We start from the raw sequence: 21,980 nt of genomic DNA, 5'->3' as shown, positions 1-21,980 counted from the left end.
TAGTAGCAGCTCACCTGTGTCTTCTGCGATTCAAATTTTCCCTTACTTGGATGACTGGCTTCTGGCTGCCTCTTCCAGTGAGTCTTTTCTACTAGCAAGGAATTTTCCGCTTCGACTATTTGCTTTCTCCTCTGTATCAGTCATTCTAAGGAAATCCTACCTCTCTCTACATGTAGTCTTTCTGCGGTATCAGTTGGACATGACTTTAACCCACAGGACATAATTTTATTCTGACTACAGTACAAAATATTCTGGAACTCTTAACAGCCTCTGTTAAGATCTGTCTTGAGGGTATTTGGTCTCATGGCATCATCGATATTGAAAGTGCAGTTCACTTGTTACCACATGAGGATTGTACAATGGCTGCTTTAGTCACAATGGTCTCAGAAGTGCAATTCCCTTTATATCCCCATTATGTTGACTCAGTTGTGCAGGACTCGTTTGCAGTGGTGGTTTCAGTCTTCACCTGTACCAGTGGACAGGCTCTTCTAGGTTCCCTTTCCAGTAGCGACTGCCACCACTGGTGCATCATCCTTCCTCAGGTAAGGGGGGAGGCATTACAAAGTGCAGATGGTCAGAATCCAAGGCTTACCTTCATGTAAATGTCCTGGAGATGAGAGCAGATGTCCTATGTCCTGACTAAAATCACTGTTTCAGTATTCTTAACGCATGGGTTTTTGTCTGCTGATGTCCAGCTGGGGTAACAGCTTTACCTTCCCTAGGGCATATGTCTGCGTGACCTCAGCTCATATATGTTGGGGTATATAGGTGGACCATACCTCTTGTCTGTCCAGATTTTTGCCTCATATTTTTGGTCTGTTGCTCATAGAACTTATGATTTTTTGGCAAATCACTGGGATGATGCAAGGATTTCAGTTACTAAATATTGGCCTACATTTGAATTTCAGACTTCAAATCCTTCAGAAAATTAGGTTAAAACAAACCCAGCTACTCTAGCAACTTTTTTAAGTTTATAAAGAGCAATATTTAAAATATGTCCCTATTTTTGGGCCTTTGTCCCCACATTTTTTCGGGCTTTTCCATATTTCTTGCGCTAAGAGGTTGAGAGGTATGAGGTGGACATATGCATGAGTACCCAAGACCCCACCACCAGCCTGAATGCAGGACTGATCTTCGTTGTGTTGTTGGCATTGTTGATTTGCTTTTTGAAGTTTCATATAAGTGGCCCATTAGGAAACTTTCCTTTTTAGGGTATTTTGATTGTGTAGATCACTCTTGTTAGCTATCAGCAAAGAGGGGCAAGTGCGAGTGCAGTAGGCAAATCCTTTACAAGGAGTTGCACACTGTTTCTTTTGTTTAGGTCTAGAACATGACTACAAATCCTGCTCCACCTGCCAGTCATTTGTTTGTAAAACCCTTAAGTTGAGGCTTTTCTTCCTTAACATGTTCCTCAAAACTTGTTGTATAATACTCCTAGCTCAAGCCAAAATGGCAGACTCCCCAACATCGGACGTCTCACTTCCACCCAAAGAAAAACCTCAGAAGACCCCAAGACAAGCTTGCAGGCTAGTATCTCGAGTCAGGCACACCTCTGAGATTGCAGAACCTGCAGTCAGTTAGATACTTTCAGTCTCCTGCTATGGAGACCCTGTCCGAGGCAGGTACGGCTCCTGAGGCCTTGCAGACAGCTTGGGCTGACCACGTCTCATTTCAGAGGGTCCACACAGAGTTCCTCATGTCCTAGTCAGAGAAGAGGCTGCAGGAGCTCTGAAGATGTTCATCGTGCATACAGCTGCAGTCATAACAGATGGGGTTCTCCTGCCGTCAGGCGGGTCCTCAGTCGGCCAAATTCCAAAGTGTAGGTCCGGCGTCAGTTGTCGTCGCTTCTTCCCTGACGTCAGTGCGACAGGGGTATAAAGGTACCAGCCGACGCCATTTTCTTCAGTCTTTCTTGCCGCGCGGTGCCCGAAGCAGAAGCAGTTCGCAAGTGCCGGTCGGCCAGCTCCTGAGATTACGAAAATTTGGAAACCGAAGTCTTCTTAAAAGCTAAGTACCCGTTGAAACTTTTCTTGCCTCAGACCGATGTCAGACAAAGTTAATAATTGTATTTCTTGTGGGAAGCAAATACCGCATAAGGATTTCCATTCCCTCTGTATACCTTGTTTAGGCCCAGACCACGACGTCTTGGTCTGTCGCTTTTGTGCTACATTTAACAAACGCACTATTAAGCGTCTGGCGGAGTTCACCCAGCATTATTTTGGGAAAGAATTTATACTATGTTGTCTGATACTCCGACTCTGGTTTTGTCTAAAAAACACAAAGACAAGGACAGACACACGAGGTCCGCGGCCTCTACCGACACCACGCCAAAGTTGACTACACGTGGTCCGGTTCTCAGCGAGGCGCCTACGCAGCCCCTGACCACCGACGACATTTCTTTGACTGTGTCTCCTGTACCCGAGGTCGCAGGCTCCTCGGGCCACACCCCGACTACAGATACCAAAGCCACTCTTGGCATTGAAACTCAGAATGTGGACAGGTCCACCTCCACTCAAGGTGTCTAAAGACCTTCCTCTTATTTCTCCATAAAGGCTTTCACAAAGTCTAAAGCAACCATGCACTCTAAGAGACCAGCTACACAGGGCCCATCTCCAGGCCCCATGCCTAAGAAACGGATGCTTAAAATGGCTGAGGATTTAATTACTCTTATCAGAGGTTCTCAGCCCCCTCCGGACAAAAGGCCTAGAGTGGAGGAAGATTCCCCCTCCTCTGATCAGGGCTCCATTATTTCAGAGCACTCTGATGATCAGGAACATTCTTACTCCCCTTTTGAATCCTCTGATGCGGAGGAGTCCATCCCTTCTGTATCCCCCCCTGAGGATTACTCATTTGGGGAAACTTTACATACCTTAAGGGAACACTTCCACTGGGAAGGCCAGGATTATTCAGATTCCAAGAAAAGGCTCAGGGAATTTCTCTTGCTTCCTCAGCACAGGCCTCTGGCTATACCTCCTGTCTTGGACATCCTAGATGATGTTTACTTGGAGACCTGCCTTAACCCGGACTCTCTACCTCTAGCTCCAGTTAAGCCTGACCGGTACTACAGGGTCCCTGACTCGCACCAATTTCTATACAAAAGCCATGCTGCTGACCCAGAAACCATCTCACAGGGCCCCAAGGGAGTTAAGGCCTCCATTGCTAAAAATCCATTGCCTTCAGAGAGAGATTACAGATCCTTAGAAAGGTGGGGGGAAAAAGGTATATACCTCGGCTAACTTATCCATGAGGGCCTTAAACTGTCAGTTTCATAAGCTAAAATACCAACAGTTTTTGTTATCACAATTGAAAAGTAAAATGTCACAACCTGAACAACCAGACTTGAACGTATTGCAGGATTTGATGCATAGTGCAGAAGTGGGTAAGCATACCTTACAATGTGGTTTTGATGCTCTAGAGGCCTCATGTAGAGCTGGTGTTACAGGATCAGTCATATGTAGGCATGCCTGGCTCAAGGAGCAAGCCTTGCCTGATCATGTCAAAGCTAAATTACTAGGCGCTCCTCTCTAAAAGGGTGTACTATTTGGTGCTAATGCTGAGGAGGTATTAAGGAAAATGGCGGAAAAGGCTAAATCAATGCAAACTGTGAAAGAATTTCTACAGGTTCAACCCCCACGTTTTAGTAGAAATTGGCCTTCCAAAAACTGGTCCTTTCCTGCCACAGACAGACCCCAAAGAGGCAGATACAGGCGCCCGAGGGGCAGAGGACAATCCCAAGGATCATTTCGAGGCAGACAATGGCAAGCTCCTACACAGAGGTGGTGAGGACAACTCGCAATCTTTCAGTAAGCAACCCCAATGACTTCCCCTTTGCATGCCAACCAGGTCTCAAATGGCAGCCCCCTTAGGAGGAAAGCTGGCATTATTTTCAAAAAATTGGCATATGGTCACAAAGGACAAATGGATCCTGGACATTATAAACAGAGGCTACAAATTCCATTTTCACACCCTTCCAAAAATGAGAGGCATGCCAAACCTGCCACACAAAGGGCAGAGGCACAAAGGCATATTACAGATCTCATAAACATGAAAGCTATTCAAGAGGTACCTACGCACGAACAAGGTCAAGGTTTTTATTCCAGGCTATTTCTGGTGCCAAGGAAGGGAAAAGATTGGAGACCTATTTTGGATCCATCCATCCTAAACACATTTCTACTGCACAAAATTCAAGATGCTCACTCTACAGCAACTTCTTCCCATGCTGGGCAAGGAGTCTTGGCTGGTAACATTGGACCTCAAGGAGGCATACCTGCATGTCCCAATCAGACAAAATTGCAGAAGGTACCTCAGATTTCTTGCAGGTTCAACCCATTATCAATTCTCTGCATTGCCCTAGGGCTTATCTACTGCGCCCAGAGTATTCACGAAATGCCTGGCATCAGTAATAGCCTACTGCAGACTTCAAGGGATACAAATATACCCCTATTTGGACGACTGCCTGATCCAAGCGGACAGCAAGCACATTCTTCTGAAACATCTGGCTTATGTAATAATGTTATTAAACTCTCTGGGATACACAGTCAACAAAAAGAAATCGAGGCTAATACCCTCTCGGAAGATAATTTTCCTGGGTGCCAATTTGGACACAAACACCCAGATGGCCTGCCTCACGCCAGAGAAGCAGGGGCAACTAATTCAGTACTTCAGAACACTAGCAAATTGCGCCAGGCTGACTGCAAGGAAAATCCTGCAGGCTCTGGGATTCATGGCATCTTGCATCTTACTAATCCCATGTGCAAAGCTGCATATGAGGAAACTACAATGGTACCTGAAAAACATATGGTCTCAACACAGCCACAGTTTGGAAACAATAATACCACTAATTCCATGTCTGCAAAAGGAATTTCTGTGGTGGGCTCAAGCATTTCAAACAAACACAGGTCTTCCATTCAGCAAGCCTCAAGCAAATCAAGTTATCACAACAGACTCCTCGGACTACGCCTGGGGGGCGCACATGACAGATCGGTGCATTCAGGGCAAATGGTCCCAAAAAGAAAAGCACCTTCACATCAATCAAAAAGAAATGCCAGCAGTAATAAATGCTATTATAGCTTTCAAGGACCTTCTACAACCAGGTCAACTATTGATAAGAATGGACAACACCACAGTTATGTAGTACATAAACAAGCAGGGAGGAACACATTCTTACCCCCTATGCAGACTGGCCATGTCAATTTGGAACATGGCCATGGACTTAAAAATGGAAATACAAGCACAGTACTTGCCAGGCAAGGAAAACACGCTGGCAGACAACCTAAGCAGGAATATGACAGATCCACACAAATGGAAATTGCATCCAAAAGTTTTTACAGAAATAATCCAAGAATGGCGAAGGCCAGACATGGATCTCTTTGCCTCCCACAAAAATCATCAATTGACAAAATTCTGCTCAAGGATCTTCCATCCAAAGGCCTGGAGAGTGGACGCTCTCTTTCAGTTGGACATCAATGACAGTTTATGCCTTCCCACCTCTTCCTCTGCTGCCCAAAGTTCTATTGAAGACCAGAGTAGACAGACCAAAGATGATCCTCATTGCTCCGCACTGGCCAAGGCAACACTGGTACCCACTCCTGAGGAGCCTGACGCATTCCCCACCATGGACCCTGCCTCTAATACCTCTTCTTCTGACTCAGCACAGCTTCAAAACTCTTCACAGCCAGCTAAAAACACTCAATCTAGCCGCATGGAAGATTCCTTAGCATCACAGCAGGCCCTACTCTCCAAGGAGGTGCAGGATGTCATTTTGGAGGCCAGAAGGCCATCAACTAGAAAAGCTTACTCTGCAAAATGGAAACGTTTTTGTGTCTGGAATGAGAAAAAGGGCCAGGATCCTGGAAAACTGAATTTACTTCAAATACTACAATATTTGGCTGAACTGCTAAGCAGTGGACTTTCATTCTCCTCCATCAAAATCCATGCCTCAGCCATTTCTGCAGAATACAACACTGATCCACCCTTATTCTCTCACCTCCTCTTAAGACAGTTCCTCAGAGGGGCTAAGAATCTAAAACCCCCAAGGAAACAACCAGTACCTGCTTGGGATCTCAATTTCATTCTGGAAAAACTGACCTTGCCTCCTTTTGAGCCAGCTGCCTCATCAGATTTGCAGCATTTGTCCTGGAAAACAGCTTTCCTTCTGGCTATTACCTCAGCTCGTAGAGTTTCAGAACTACAAGCTCTCATGGCTGTGCAGCCTTTTATCTTCCATCAGGACAGAGTTTCATTACGAACCAATCCGTCCTTTATGCCAAAAGTGGTATCCAGGGTAACTTTGAATCAGGCCATACACTTGCCTACCTTTTATCCTAATCCTCAAAACAAAGGGGAGAGATTACTACATTCCTTGGACATCCACAGACAACTGCGTTATTATTTGGACAGAACAAAGCCTTTCAGAAAAACAGAACAGCTCTTTGTGTCCTATGCTATAGGAGCTCAAGGAAAGCCAATTTCCAAACAGACCATCTCAAAATGGATAGCCCACTGCATTCGCTTTTGCTATTCTTTTCATGGCAAAGCTGTACCTACAGGCATCAGATCTCACTCCACAAGGGCCACGGCTACCTCTGCAGCCTTTCTCAGAGGAGTTCCTACCAAAGATATTTTAGAAGCAGCCACTTGGAGTTCTGTGCATACCTTCTCCAAGCACTACCACCTTCCACTATACTCCAAATCTAGAGCGGGCTTTGCCACTGCAGTCTTGCAGGGCATTCTGGCTCCTCCTAGTTCCACCTAGTGCCTACCACCCCTTTCTTAGCTTTGGGATTCTACCCATCTGTTATGACTGCAGCTGTATGCACGATGAACTTAGTACAGTGTTGTACCTACCATAAATGTAGATGTTCGAGTGCTAATACAGCTGCAGTTCAGGTTTCCCTCCCTCCTTCCCCTCTTGGGACAGGCCTATTGGCTAACATATCCTCATGCAACCAGATTGGGGTATTCATTCATGATGTATTTGCTTGCACTACTGTATTTTGATTATATGTCATTGCTTTATTACACAAATTTATGTATTGCCTTCCTTCTGGGGGCACCTGACATCTGGGGCAAGAAAAATTGAAGAAAATGGCGTCGGCTGGTTCTTTTATACCCCTGTCGCACTGACGTCAGGAAAGAAGCGACGACAACTGACGCCGGACTTAGACTTTGGAATTCGGCCGATCGAGGACCCGCCTGACTGCAGGAGAACCCATCTGTTATGACTGCAGCTGTATTAGCACTCGAACATCTACATTTATGATGGGTACAAAACTGTACTTTTTGCATGGCCTACTAGCTTCTTCAAACCCTGTTTAACTCCACCACCCTTCCTTAGCTTTGGGATTCAACCCAAGTGTGATGACTGCAGCAGGGTAACACGATGAACATGGTACAGTTTTGTACCTACCATAAATGTAGATGTTCGAGTGTTTACCCTGCTGCAGTCCAGGTTACCCTCCCTCCATCCCCTCTGACCCAGCTGAACCTTTCTATACCTTTCTATCTGATACAACCTTTGTGGTGTATTTGCTTATAGCTGAAGGTATGCTTTGTATGTTCTTTACATGTTTTATTGGCAATATGTACTGACCTCCTATTGGGGGGCACCTGACATCTGGGGCAAGAAACACTGAAGAAAATGGCGTTGGATGCCTCTTATATACCCCTGGCACACTGACGTCAGGGAAGAAGCGACAACAACCGATGCTGGACCAAGACTTTGGAACTCGGGCCGACTGCAGGACCGCCTGACGGCAGGATAACCCTAGTGTGATGACTGCAGCAGGGTGAACACTCTAACATCTACATTTATGGTAGGTACAAAACTGTACTGTATGTCCTGTCTGGTCTCCTGGACATCTCAGCCTTCCTTTAGCCATACTCCATCTTTTCTGTCTCCTTCACCTCTGGGAATTGTATTTTTTTTTTTTTTTTTAAAATAATGCTGCAACAATGATTTCAGTCAGAACATCTTACAGCTGTGTAAGAACTTGCCATAATGGTAGATGTCCTACAGATCACTGTTGTGGTATTCCTTCCTTCTCTTTTCCTTTGTCACCAGTTTCTAACTGCAACACACACACACACACGCACATTCCTGGGAGACTCAAGTGATGTAGCGGACAGGTTCATCAAGAACCCTGTGTTGCTTTGAGTGTTCCTGAATCCTGCAATTGCCGAGGAGATTTTTAGTCTCTGAGGCAATCCTTGCTACTATCTTCTTACAACTCTCCAGAACAGCAATTGCAACATCTATTTTGCCCTTCTCCTTAGTCAGGGACAGACCCTCAGGGGCCTCCAGGGTTGCAGTACACCTATCCCCCACACCTCCATTCCCCTTATGACCAAATTCATACAGAAAGCAGTTCTGTGCAGGGCCACAGTCATTCTCATAGCCCCATTTTTGCCCGAACAGGTATAGTTCCCCCATCCTCAAACCTTACCTGAAGGAACCTCCCATGGTTCCTTGATTAGCTGCTAGATTTCATCATTATTCCCTCTTGGGCACCTCATCCAGGCATTCCCAGCTTGATGCTAAGCACTTTGTTTCTTTAGTTCCTATAGAAGTCTTTCTAGTGTACAGTTGTATCACAGTAAATGGAAAAGATTTGTCATATGGGCTGAATCTCAGAAGAGAGAAACCTTTCTGGCATCTGTTGGAGATGTACAGTGTTTATCTTCCTTGTTTTCTTCTGGTTCTAGCTTCTCCACTCTTAAGGTACAGTTGGTAGCTATTTCCTTCTTTCTCACTGGCTTTCAGGACTTTTCATAGGCCTTACATAGTCTGAGAAGCCAGTCTTAAGGGTACCTTCCAGTTGTTCAACCCCCATAAATTATCTAGCTCCACTGTGGAACTTAAACATTGTTTTGGAGCCATTATTTAAGCTCCAGTTTGAGCCAACCTAGTCATCTGCAGTGTTAATTTCTCTCCTGGAAAACTCTCTCTTTAGTGACTTTCACTTCGGCTAGGAGGATTTCAGAGCTGCACATCTTATCCTCTGTTTCTCTAAGTTGTGTTTCACAAGGATAGGGTTACCTTGAGAACCACCCCCTCCTTTGAAAAGTGACTTCCAAGACCAACTTCTGACAACACATCTTCCAGTGTCCTTTCCAATACATAGAAAAGATGCCTCCTGCGTATCTAATCTCCACAGAATAGCACCCTTCAGAAAAGATGAACGGTTTGTGTCCTTAGCCTGTAGCAAGCTGGGGTAGAAAGTGTCTAAGATTTCCTTGTTTAGATAGTTTGATCACCTCGTATCTAAACTTCACACAACAGAACCTTGTCCTTTAAGCCCAGATCTCATTCCACTAGAGTCATGGCAACTTCAAGAGCATTTTTCAGATCTCTCTTTGGATGACTTTTGTCAAGCAGCTTACATGGTTTTGTCCTCACACCTTTAAGCATTTCAAATTACTGTATTGCCAGACCCAAATCTTCCTTTGGAACTTCCATCCTGAAAGTTCTTCTGTCTTGAGGCTTCCCTGGAATCACTTAGCTGGGGAATCTGACCATATTTCGGATAAGAGGGATTGGATTAATAAGATACAAAAGTTATGTACTTAATGTAATGATAGATCTTTCATCCTAGTCCATCCAGTTAAGACCGTCTGCCTTCCCCCTGCCGGTATGTAGGGCCTGAAAGAAAAGGCAGTGTGTTGTATTATATGGACTTGGATAAAAGGAACTGCTGTTAGGCTAAGTACGTAACTTTAGTTTATCTAAAACTGGTCCTGATTAGAGGTGTGCATATAAAGCTCAGTTTGTGTGGGATGCTAGGGATGGTGTAGTCATTTATTTCTTTAACTTGCGTGACACAACTTAGAGTTGTGCACAAGTCACCATACCTCATCTAAGAGCAGTGTACTATTTCAGAGCAACAAGTTGGAGCACATTGCTGTGAAAGTGATTTATTTATTTTGATTTTCTCACATAAGGCACATACATGTGGCTGTTTTTTGGATGGCAGGAATTAAGGAGGCATGCTTTTTTTTTTCCTCAGGACTAGAGAGGCAAGAGATCTATTCCCCGATTCAGTTTATATATCCTTACAAGTATGTCTCTTTCCAGTTTATTGTGAGTTGCTATTTTGTCAAACACAGCTGATTCCTTTCCATACTCGTATTTTTTGTTCAGGAAGTCATTTGGTCAAAAGGCTGGGGGAAAAAAGCTCTGCAGCTTCTGTGTAACCCCATGACTCGCGGAGGTCTAACGTCTCCCAGACATCTGACTTAATTCAGTTACTTTTCCCATTATTACGGGGCACTGCTTCCTAGTTAGGGTGTGTTAAAAGGATGTAGGGAAAAACTAGGTGAACACTACATTTCTTTCCTTAATCATGATTTTGATTAGGCCATCATTGGTTGAGAATGGTTTAAAGAAAAATTGAAGTACGCCTCTAAGCATCTAGAACCCAATAGCTGCTAAAGGTTTGAGGGCCTCTAGACCCTCACTTAATTCTGTTACCCCCTCCCCCCAGTTATTACAGTGCAGTCTAGGCAGGTTGGTATGATGAACGTATGCAGGAAAAAGCTGAAGAACAAGACAAAATGTGAGAGAAGGTAGGAGGAAAAAGTAATCTGATGTGGGGGAGTCCAGGGTGGGGGGTGAACTGGGGGGGGGTGCTGGAGTATGTGTTTAGGGGAAAAGCAGTGGCCTATGTGGGGCTAGTGCCATGGAGACCTTTACTTAGATTGCCATTTCAAGCAAGGTCTGCTCTACAACTACCAGCTTCTCAGATGATGTGGAGGAAAGGTGAACGTTGATCTGTATAATGTACACTTTTCTATTGCATTTCAAAGGAGAGCTTGTATGTGTTGATTTATGTGTCAAGTTGTATTTAACATATTTCTGTATAACATAAATAAGCTGTCTGACTGGATAAAGGCTAGCAGCTTTCATAAGATAATATCTGTTAGAGAGTAAAAGTTTTTGAGCTTTGAAAAGAAAAGTGCAAATATTGACAGCCGATGTGCCTTCCTTTCTTTTCTGTTTCTTAAGTCGTCGTTGCAGTAGTTAATTTTGAAAGTGCATGTCATCAGAATTTATCTGCAGTACTGTTCCTTATGGCAAGCTTCATTATGTATTTTTGTTTCTTGTTTCAGAATGCTAAAGCCTTGAAATCAAAAAAAGATGAGGGAAATGCTGCATTTAAAGATGGGAATTATGAGTTTGCTTGTCTGCTTTATACAGATGCACTTGCCATAGACCCGAACAATATTAAAACAAATGCCAAACTGTACTGTAACAGAGGAACTGTAAATGCCAAGGTAAGAAGTTTTGCCCAATCCTGTTTTTATTCATTGATTTTAGTACCAGGCTTAATACACACATCCCAGTGTTCATTTTTGCAACCAATCCTATTTATATTCATTGATTTTTGGTACCAGGTTTAGTATATTTTTTTATTTTAGATTCACAGCAAAATGTTTGCCTTTCATCAAAGAAATTTGAGCGTCTTGTAAATCTGTGTATTTTGTCTGACATGTTAATGTCATGGTACAAAGTTTTAAGGACCCTAGTTAGTTTCATTGATCTGTTTAATACACACGGAGTCTGCATGTCCTCTGTGTGTTCAAAGCTCCCCCCCCCCCCAGTGCTCCGATTTCTGCCTATATTCCAAAGACGTGCAGCAGATAATTGGACACACTAAACTGGCGGTAGGTCTGGGTGGTATGAAAGAACCGTGACAGGGAGGGCCACGCAATGGTATGAATATTCAGTCTACATGATTACTGCTGTTGATGTGACACCCCAACCCCATGTGGAAAAGTTGGGAAAAAGGGGATGTTCATCGTGTTTCACTGCTGCAGTCATTACACTTGAGTTATCCTGCCATCAGGCGGTCCCACAGTCGGCCAGAGTTCCAAAGTCTTGGTCCTGCGTCGGTTGCTGTCGCTTCTTCCCTGACGTCAGTGCGCCAGGGGTATATAAGATGCAGCCGATGACATTTTCTCCAGTCTTTCTTGCCGCGCGGTGCCCAAAGCAAAAGCAGTTCGCAAGTGCCGGTCGGCCGACTCCTGAGATTTCAAATTCGATTTCAGATCCGAAGTATTCAATAAAGCTAAGTACCCCGTTGGGGAAACTTTTTCTTGCCTCAGACTGATGTCAGTAAAAGTTAATGTATTTCTTGTGGGAAGCAAATATCTCATAAGGATTTTCATTCTTACTGTATTCCATGCCTAGGCCCAGATCACAACGTCACTAGTTGTCGGTTTTGTGCTAGATTTAACAAACACACTATTAAACGGTTTGATTTTGCACGCCATAATTTTGGCCGAAGGTTTAATTATACCATGCCGTCGGAGCAATCGAGGAGTGGAATTATCAAAAAACGCAAAGATAAGGACAAGGACAGACATCCGAGGGCCCAAAACTGATGAAGCCTCTTCTAGGCTAGTCGCCGGTTCTCAGTGAGGTGCTTTCGCAGCCCCATGACACCTGCTACCTCAGAGCCGCAGGCCGCGACCAACTCCCACATGGAGTTGCCTAGGCCTCTGGATACTCAAGGTGTTGGGCCTATGGAAACTAACCCTTCAGATGGGTCTGGAGCCGCTGAGCAGGCTTTGGCTTCTGAGGGTGTTTTCAGACCTTCACAGCTTACCATTGCATCTACAGCCAAGTCTAAAGCAACATTAAAGACAAAGAAGCAAGTACAGCATTCACCTGGACAGGCCTCCATGCCTAAAAAGCAGATGCTCAAAATGGCCGAAGACTTAATTACTCTGATCAATACCCATCCCCCTCCTGATAAAAGGCCTAGGCAGGATACAGACTGACTCCTCTGACCAGATTTCTATATATTCTGACTCCTCTTCAGACCAAGGATATTCCTTACCCCCCCTATGAGGACTCTGATGATGAAGAATCTATTCCTTCAGCCTCTCCTCCTGAGAATTATTCTTTTGGGGAAACTTTACACACCATGAGGAAGCATATCCACTGGGAGGGCCAGGATTACTCAGAGTCCAAGAAAAGGCTCAGAGATTTTCTTTTATTGCCTCAGCACAGGCCCCTTGCTATTCTGCCAGTGTTGGATATTGTGGACAATGTGTTCTCTGAATCCAGTTTAAGTCCGTATTCTTTACCCCCTGCTCCAGTCAAGCCAGACAGGTACTACAGAGTCCCCTGACTCTCACAAATTTCTTTATAAAAACCCTGCTGCTGACCCAGAATCTATTTCCCAGGGTCCCAAAGGGGTAAAGGCCTTCACAGCTAAAAATCCAGTTCCCTCTGACAGGGATTCCAAAGCATTAGACAGATGGGGGAAGAAAGTTTACACCTCTACAACATTAGCAGCGAGGGCTTTAAACTGCCAGTTTCACATGCTTAAATATCAACAATATTTACTGTCTCAGTTAAAGCAGAAAATGAGTACAAGTGCAGAACAACCTGATTTTAAGGAAGTGCAGGATGTTAAGTTGTCAATCTCGCCTTCATTCTTGCTGGATGGGTTCGGAACCGATCCTCGGCTCCGACTCGGCACTTGCTAAGCTCGAGAGCTAATTTTACCAGCTCGAGGCAACCCTATATCCCATGATGTAAGGTGGAGATTACTCAGATCTCTTTTGCCGCTTCGTTAACGAGGTGCCATCTTTTACCAGCTCTTGGTAAGTGAACTTTTCAGAGACTTTGTCTACCCCCCTTTAATTTTATATATATATATATATATATATATATATATATATATATATATATATATATATATATATATATATATATATATATATATATATATATATATATATATTATATTATATTTTTGTTAATTATCGACTCACCTTAGCCCTATTCCCGTCAGTGTTCTCTTCTTTTTGACTAAATATTCCCTTGTCCCTAGTCAGGCCTTAGGCCTTCCCCTCCCTAAATTTTTCCTGTCAGGGATTGTTTGTGTGCGACTGTGCATTTTCCCTGGTTAATGTAATTTAATTAATTTAAATTAATTTGTTGGACTGAGTGTTTTTTGTGTGTGATTGTGTTACTGTTGTTCATCGACACAGTTATGTCGAAGGACACTAAGGTCTCAGGCTTCAAGAAGTGTGACTCGTGCTGTCAGAAGATGTCTCTGACAGACAGTCACACTTCTTGTGTTTATTGCCTGGGACCTTCGCACCTGCAGGACTCTTGTGCTATCTGTCATGCTTTCAGCCGAAGAGTCCTGCAGGAACGAAAAAATAAACTCATATTAAGGGGCTTATTAAAGCCCGAGGGCTCCCCGACCAAGTCTGTGCCGGGGAAGCCCTCGAAGCCTGTTAAGCCTTCGGCTCAAGCTTCCAAGCCGTCGGCTTCAGGTCCTGCCTCACCAGGCTCGAGATTGGCTCCGGCCGGAGACTATCTTTCCATGCCAATCTCAGTATCGGCTCCATCCGGCGCCAATACTACCAGATCCAGACACTCAGTGTCGGCTCCGGCTGGAGCCGACGTATTTTTGGCTCCGATGGCTCCATTGATCTCAAAAGAGATCTCGATCCCCTTCAGTGGAATCCATACATTCGGCTCCGAGATCACCTTTGCTCTCGGAGCGGAGCCATTGGAGCCGATCTTCTCGGTCATCCAGGCTATCTGATCACGACCTTGAGAGAGTGGTGAGTAGACTATTAAAGTCTCAGGCATTGGCCCAAATACTCCATAGCCCATCTCAACAGATGGTAGCTATATCACATTCACCGAGCATTCCTCCTCTGACTCTCTTACAGAGTTCGGAGCCGGAGCTCCTCGGAACCGGTACCGTTGTAACTTCGGAGCCTATACCACCCCTTTTGGCTCCGTTGTCCTCTGCTCCGATTTCCTCGAGACCTTCATTGGAGGGATCCGGGCGTCTAGTCTCTCTCGTCGGCTCCGAGGGGGCGAGTAGCATTGGACCCTTGTCCGACCCCGTTCTCCCTCTTGGAGCTTCGGCATTGGTGAGCTCGGCCCCGACATCTGCCTCGGAGCATTCCCTCTCGGTGAGGCCTGGGGTTCCTATCTCTTAGGAGAGGGAACTTTCTGGTCTCTCTGACGGGGGAGCCTTCGAGGTGATGAGGAGTGTACTAGCCCCTGGGCTTAGTCAATGGACAGTTCCATCAGCTCCTCCCACTACAGTGCCTGCTGACGTCTCTTCCCACTCTCTTGCTCCCGGACCCAGAGATCCAACGCCTCAGGTTTCCCCATTGGGAATATCTTCCTCTTCCGAGGCTTCTCCTGATCCATCAGGTGAACCCCCGCGTAAGAGGACATGTAAGAGGAAACATTTAGACTCCCCTGAGTCTACTACATCAGATACTGACTTGGATGAGTCGGAGGGATCCCCAAGGTCCTCCTCTGAGGATGTCTCATTTTCAGACATCCTTGAAATCCTGAAACAGAGGGGGAACTGGCCTTCCCTTAATCCCTCAGAGGACGAGTCAGTATACCTGGAGGCATTCGGATCTCGACCCTCCACCTCCTGGGTGTTCTCCGCCTTTCGACCCTCTCATGAAGGTAGTGGCTCGGAAGGCGTGGATGGCTCCAGATTCGGTGGAACCTATCCCTAGGAGACCTTCAAAATTTATTACTGCCCCACAGGATAGACCATATTTGACAAAGGGTGTCCCAGTTGATGCCATGGTGGTGGCTGCTGCCACCAAGAAGGAATTAGCTGATCCTTCAGTACCTGTCCATCCTCCTAATAAAGATTCTAGGACTATGGACAGGTACAGTAAGCGGATTTTTTCTTCAGCGACTTTTGCAATGAGATCTCTGAACTACTTATGCCACTTCACCCGCCTTCAAAGAGACGTTCTTAGAGTTGGGAGAAGTCTTACAGGGTCCGTCAGCTGCTGGGTCTCAGGATAAGTTTAGCTCACAGCTAGGAATCCTTAACTCCACTGCTAACTCCTCCATGCGGCTCATTTCTTATGCAGCCGATGGAGCGAGTAGGGCCGCAGGCACAGGAGTGGCTTTAAGGCATCAGTCCTGGATGCGGCTTTGTAATTTTGCAGACCCCTTCAAGGCATCTTTCACAAACTCCCCCTTTGGCTCGACCTTGTTCGGTCCTAAAGTGAAAGACACTTTGACTAGATGTGAGCAAGATGGCAAGACTCTTTCTGCCGTAGGAGTCCGTTTCTCCACCCCTTCTAGACCTTACCCCAAAGGACAGAAGGGAGGGAAAATGTGGTTCCACAAATCTGAGTCACGCCTGATGCACGAAGTCAGTTTACCCCGAGAGGCAGAGGGGGTAACAATAATAGACGCCGCCCTAGGGGCAGAGGTGGTCCGCAGAATCAGGGTAGCAGAGAGCCTCTATCTGACAAACCCTTCCAGCATCCCTGAGATGTTGCCCGATTGTCCGCCTTCGGAGGCAGTCGGGGGGGGAAACTATCGCTGTACCCAATAGCCTGGCTTTCCCTTTCTCAAGACAAATGGGTACAGTCAGTTCTATCCGAGGGTTACAAAATTCCCTTTATTCAAACCCCAATTCAACAAAAGGGAACCCTTCCAGACGTTCCACCCAGTCTAAGGGAATTAGTAGTACTAGAAATATCAAAACTGCTAGTATAAAGAGCCATCCAGCCAGTCCCAGCGGACCAAATAGAATCCGAAATCTACTCAAGGTTCTTTTTAGTTCCAAAAAAGACAGGAGACTGGAGACCAATATTAGATCTCAGCAAACTCAACAAGTTTGTAAAGAAATCAAGATTCTGGATGGTCACGCTTCAGTCCATTCTGCCCTTTCTGGGCAAGGACAATTGGATGTGCTCGATAGATCTTCAGGATGCGTACTATCACATAAAATTTCACAGACACACCAGAAGATTTCTCCGCCTCCGGCTGGGGACAAGTCACTTCCAATTCAGAGCCCTGCCCTTTGGACTCACTACAGCCCCCAGAGTGTTCACCAAATGCATGGCAGTGGTTACGGCTCACCTGAGACGTCAAGGATTCCAGGTGTTTCCATATCTAGACGACTGGCTCCTCACTGCCACCACCAGGCATTAGCTTCTCCAAGCCAGAAATTACACCATTCACACTTGCAGAGGGCTAGGAATTTCTATAAATTTCGAAAAATCTGCCTTGTCGCCTTGTCAATATATTACTTTTATAGGCACAAGATTGACACCGCAACTTTCAGCAAGGTTGACAGACCAAAGGATCTTGGACATTCAAAGACACGCCCAAGTGATTCTATTCAGCAAAAAATTCAGGCCAGATTTGCTCTGAAAGTACTGGGTCTTATGGCTGCCATAACACTTCTTTTCCTCTCCCGCTTACATGCGGCTTCTACAATGGATGCTATTCACCCAATGGTCCTTTCAACAACTTCCCATGCGTCACGAGATCATAGTAACTCCAACTTGCAAAGACATCTGACTTGGTGGATATCGCCCTCAAATCCATCAAGGCAGACCATTTGTTCCTCTTGCCCATCGGGTGGTGGGGGGCATTATCAGGGCAGAATGGTCCATGGCACTTGGCAACCTTTCGAGTACCATCTGCACATAAATGTTCTGGAGATGAGGAAGTCCTCAACGACTCTCTTTCCCTGGGAACTATTGCAGTCCAAACGGACAATATGTCCGTAGTGTGGTATATAAACAAACAGGGCTGAACCAAGTCCTATCCACTGTGTCGAGAGGCTCTCAGACTTTGGCAATGGACAATCTCCTCTCACCAGTTTCTGATAGCAACGCACATCCCCGGAAAATCCAACATCATAGCGGACAGATTGAGCAGAGCTATTCTCATGCCTCACGAGTGGTCTCTCAAATAGTCAGTGACGGAAGAGATTTTTCAGAAGTGGACCTTTTTGCTACACCTCAAAACAGCAAATGCCCAGACTTCTTCTCTCTCTTCCCCCTTCCAGGCTATCCCCCCCAGAGATGCTCTAACCCAAGATTGGCCTCGGGGACTTCTTTATGCCTTTTCCACCTTTTCCGCTAATACCTCAGCTAATTCAGAAAGCAACCGCTTTGAGAGCCAAGTTGATTCTCATTGCCCCTTATTGGCCTCGACAGATATGGTTTCCGTTCCTACATCATTACCTCTTGATACAGCCATGGCATCTGGACCCGGTTCCAGATGATCTGACCCACCAGTCGGGTCAACTGCACCAATCCATACCCTCTCTCAACCTCACTGCTTGGTAGCTCCACTTCCATCCTTAGCCAGGCTTCCTATGATTTCTAATCCTGTACGGGATATCATAGTAGCTTCCCTAAAATCTTCTACCAGAAAGATTTATACTAGTAAATGGCGACGTTTCTCTTTCTGGGCAAAAGCTAGGAACATAGACCCCTATACTGCTCCAATTCATTCGGTATTGGACTTCCTAGCTGACATTTTTCGTTCAGGATCCTCTTCCACAGTGAAAGTTCAACTGGCAGCCATTTCAAATTTTCATATAGGCTTTTTAGACCACAACATTATGTCACATAAACTTTGCAAGGCATTCCTTCGAGGTATCTTTTTATTGAAACCTCCGATTAGAGACCCCCCCGCCACAGTGGGATCTAAATTTAATTTTAACATCCTTGATTCTTCCCCCGTTCAAGCCTGCAGCTGCCTGTTCTTTGAAATTGCTTTCTTGGAAGACACTTTTTCTAGTTGCCATTACATCTGCCAGAAGAGTATCTGAGCTTCATGCTCTCTGTGTTCGCCCTCCCTATCTAATAGGGTATCCCTAAGAACTAATCAGTCTTTCTTACCAAAGGTGGCATCACAAACTAACCTAAATCAATCCATTGATCTTCCAGTATTTTTTCCAAACTATTCTGATAGAGCTGAACAAAAGTTACATTATCTCGATGTTCACAGTCAGCTCAGATATCTGGATAAGACAAAAATTTTTAGGAAATCTGATCAACTATTTCTATCCTATGCAGAGAACAGGAAAGGCCTTCCAGTTTCTAAGGTAACTTTATCTAGGTGGCTGTCTTCTGTGATCACTAACATTTATCAGCTCAGAGGCAAAGAGTTGGTTTCTAACCCAAAAGCCCATTCTACCAGAGCTCTAGCTACATCTACAGCTTTTCAAGCTAGGCTTCCAATAGACACTATTTGTGCAGCAGCCACATGGGCCTCTCCTCGTACCTTTGTTTCACATTACAAATTAGATTTGGTCTCCAGAGACAGAGCAAATTTTGGTTCCACTGATGTTCTTCGTGTTTCACTGTTGCAGTCATAACTGTAGGGTGCTCCTGCCGGCAGGCAGCCCGAGGTCGGCCAGAATCCCAAAGTCTGGGTCCGGCATCGGCTGTACAAGCTAGTACCCTGACGTCAGTACGCTTTGGTACATAGCCCTCAGCCGACGCCATCTTCTCCAGTCTTTCTTGCCGTGCGGTGGAAAGCAGCTCGCAAGTCATTGGTTGGCGATTTTTGAACAGCGTATTTGGTTGTTGTCGGTCCGAAGTTCTTACTTCTCTTCTCAAAGCTAAGTACCCGTTAGAATCTTTTTCTTGTTCCTCCGATGTCAGAAAAAGTTAATAATTGTATAGCGTGTGCAAAACAAATAGCTCATAAAGATTTCCACTCTTAGTGTCTACCTTGCTTAGGCGCTGACCACGACGCTTGTTGTCGGTTCTGTGCCAGGTTCAACTCTCGTACTATCAAGCGCAGGTACGATTGGGCTTTAAATTATTTTGGCAGATGCTTCAATTATAGAATGTCGTCGGACACTACCGGAGTTCAAAAGAAGCGCAAAGACAGGCCTCCGAGGTCCAAACAGGACTCGTTGCAGCTGGGGCCAGCGTCCGTTCGCTGTCGCCAGTGAGGCGCTTTGCAGCCCCTGTCGCCTGCCACTTCTGAACCGATGGCGATACGGACTCCCATGGGGAGCCATCAAGGCCCACTATTTTAACTGCTGCAGGACCTTCGGACGTCGCTCCTTCAGATGGGTCCGGAACCGCTGTGCAGGTACCGGCTTCTGAGGGGGTTTTCAGGCCTACTCACATCACTATTTCAAAGGCAAAGACAAAGTCTCCTGGTAAGTCTAAAGTTCCTGCTCAAGCTGCTTCTGAATCCACTCCCAAGACACAAAAGCAATTATTAAAGATGGCTGAAGATTTGCTTACAATGATTAGGGGTTCTCACCCCCCCCCTGAGAAAAGGCCTCGACAGGATGTTACTCTGGATTCCTCTGACCAGGCTTCTGTATCTTCTGTTTCTTCCTCAGATCTGGACTATTCCTTTCCTCCTTGTGAGGATTCGGATGCTGAGGACTCTTTACCCTCGGCCTCTCCGCCTGAGGATTTCTCTTTTGGGGAAACCTTGCATGAGATGAGGGAACATTTTCATTGGGAAGGACAGGAGTATTCTGCTTCCAAGAAGAGGCTTAGGGAATTTCTTCTTCTTCCTCAGCATAGGCCTTTAGCTATCCCTCCTGTTTTGGACATTGTAGATGATGCTTTTTCTGAGGCTAATTTGAATCCTGATTCCATGCCTCCTGCTCCTTCTAAGCCTGATAGATTTTATAGGGTTCCTGACTCTCATTTATTTTTATTTAAAACCCTTCATGGATCCTGAAACTATTTCTCAGGGCTCTAAGGCTGCTAAGGTTGCTACTTCTAAAAATCCTATTCCCTCTGAGAAGGATTCTCGTGCTTTAGACAGGTGGGGAAAAAGGTATATACTTCTGCTACCCTGTCTGTAAGGGCTTTAAATTGCCAGTTTCATATGTTTAAGTATCAGCAATTTCTTTTGTCTGTTTTAAAGCAAAAGCTTGCTTCCCTTCCTGCTTGTGCAGAGGATAAGGAACTTCAGGATGTTTTGCATGCTACTGAACAAGTGAACAAGCATAGCTTACATTGTGGTTTTGATGCTTTGGATGCTTCTTGCAGGGCTGCAGCCTCTGGTACTGTTATTAGGAGACATGCCTGGCTTCGTGAACAAAGTTTACCTGAACAGGTTAAGGCTAAGTTATTAGATGCCCCTGTTCAACATGATGTTCTTTTGGATCCAAGGCTGAGGAAGTTATTAAAAAGATGGAAGAAAAGGCAAAGTCTATGCAGACTGTAAAAGATTTCTTGCAAGTTCAGCCTCCTAGATTTTCCAGGAATTGGCCCTCTAAAAATTGGTCCTTTCCCACGTCTGACAGGCCTCAAAGGGGAAGATATAGGCGCTCCAGAGGTCGTGGTCAAGGTCAGGCCTCTTACAGATCTAGACAATGGACTGCTTCTTCACCTAGAAGGGGAGAAGACAGATCCCAATCTCAAAGAAAGCAAGCTCAATGACTCTCTCGGTTGGGCTTCAGGACCCCTTCACCTGGATGCCCCTCTCGGAGGAAAACTGTCTCTTTTTTACATAAATTGGACTCATATTACCCAGGACAGATGGGTATTGGACGTGATTTTAAAAGGTTACAAATTCCACTTTCACACTTTGCCAAGGGCTCACGGTTGGCCAGATCTGCCAAAACATCAATGGTCAGAGGCCTTAACTCAAGTGGATGCTCTTCTGGCCAGGAGAGCCATAGAGCCTGTTCCACTCTCGGAGATGGGAAAAGGTTTTTATTCAAGACTTTTTCTGGTTCCCAGAAAACAAAACTCATGGAGACCTATTCTGGACCTTTCTGTGTTAAACACCTTTTTGGAAATTCCAAAATTCAAGATGCTTACTCTGCAGCAACTAATTCCAATGCTCTCTCAGGACGCCTGGATGGTGACATTGGACTTAAAGGAAGCCTATTTACATATTCCCATCAGGCAAGAACGCAGGAAATTCCTCAGGTTCAAGGCAGGTTCGAGGCACTTTCAATTCTCTGTACTGCCCTTTGGTTTATCTACTGCGCCCAGAGTCTTTACCAAGTGCCTGGCACCAGTAGTGGCTTACTGCAGACTTCAGGGATCCAGATTTACCCCTATTTGGACGACTGCCTTATTCAGGCAGACAGCAAAGATCTTCTGCTTCAACATCTGGACTTTGTTCAACGTTTTCTCCTACTGGGATTTTCAGTGAACACAAAAAAGTCACATTTGATCCCTTCTCAACAAATGGTATTCTTGGGAGCCCTCTTAAATACAACCTT

The 21,980-nt window shown here is 45.3% G+C and overlaps 1 protein-coding gene across 1 annotated transcript in view; it reads left to right on the top strand.

The window, feature by feature from the left end:
* Nucleotides 1–21,980, top strand: part of DNAJC7 (DnaJ heat shock protein family (Hsp40) member C7) — a gene marked incomplete at its 5' end in the record, with an annotated part of 1,180,673 nt that overhangs the window by 355,016 nt on the left and 803,677 nt on the right. The window contains 1 exon segment of the mRNA XM_044054736.1: nt 11,107–11,271. Coding sequence (XP_043910671.1) covers nt 11,107–11,271 — 165 coding nt within the window.

Source organism: Protopterus annectens, chromosome 13.part0, assembly GCF_019279795.1.
Source record: "Protopterus annectens isolate FY-2018-M chromosome 13.part0, PAN1.0, whole genome shotgun sequence".
NCBI lineage: Eukaryota > Metazoa > Chordata > Ceratodontiformes > Protopteridae > Protopterus > Protopterus annectens.
This window is presented reverse-complemented; position numbering and strand designations above follow the sequence as displayed.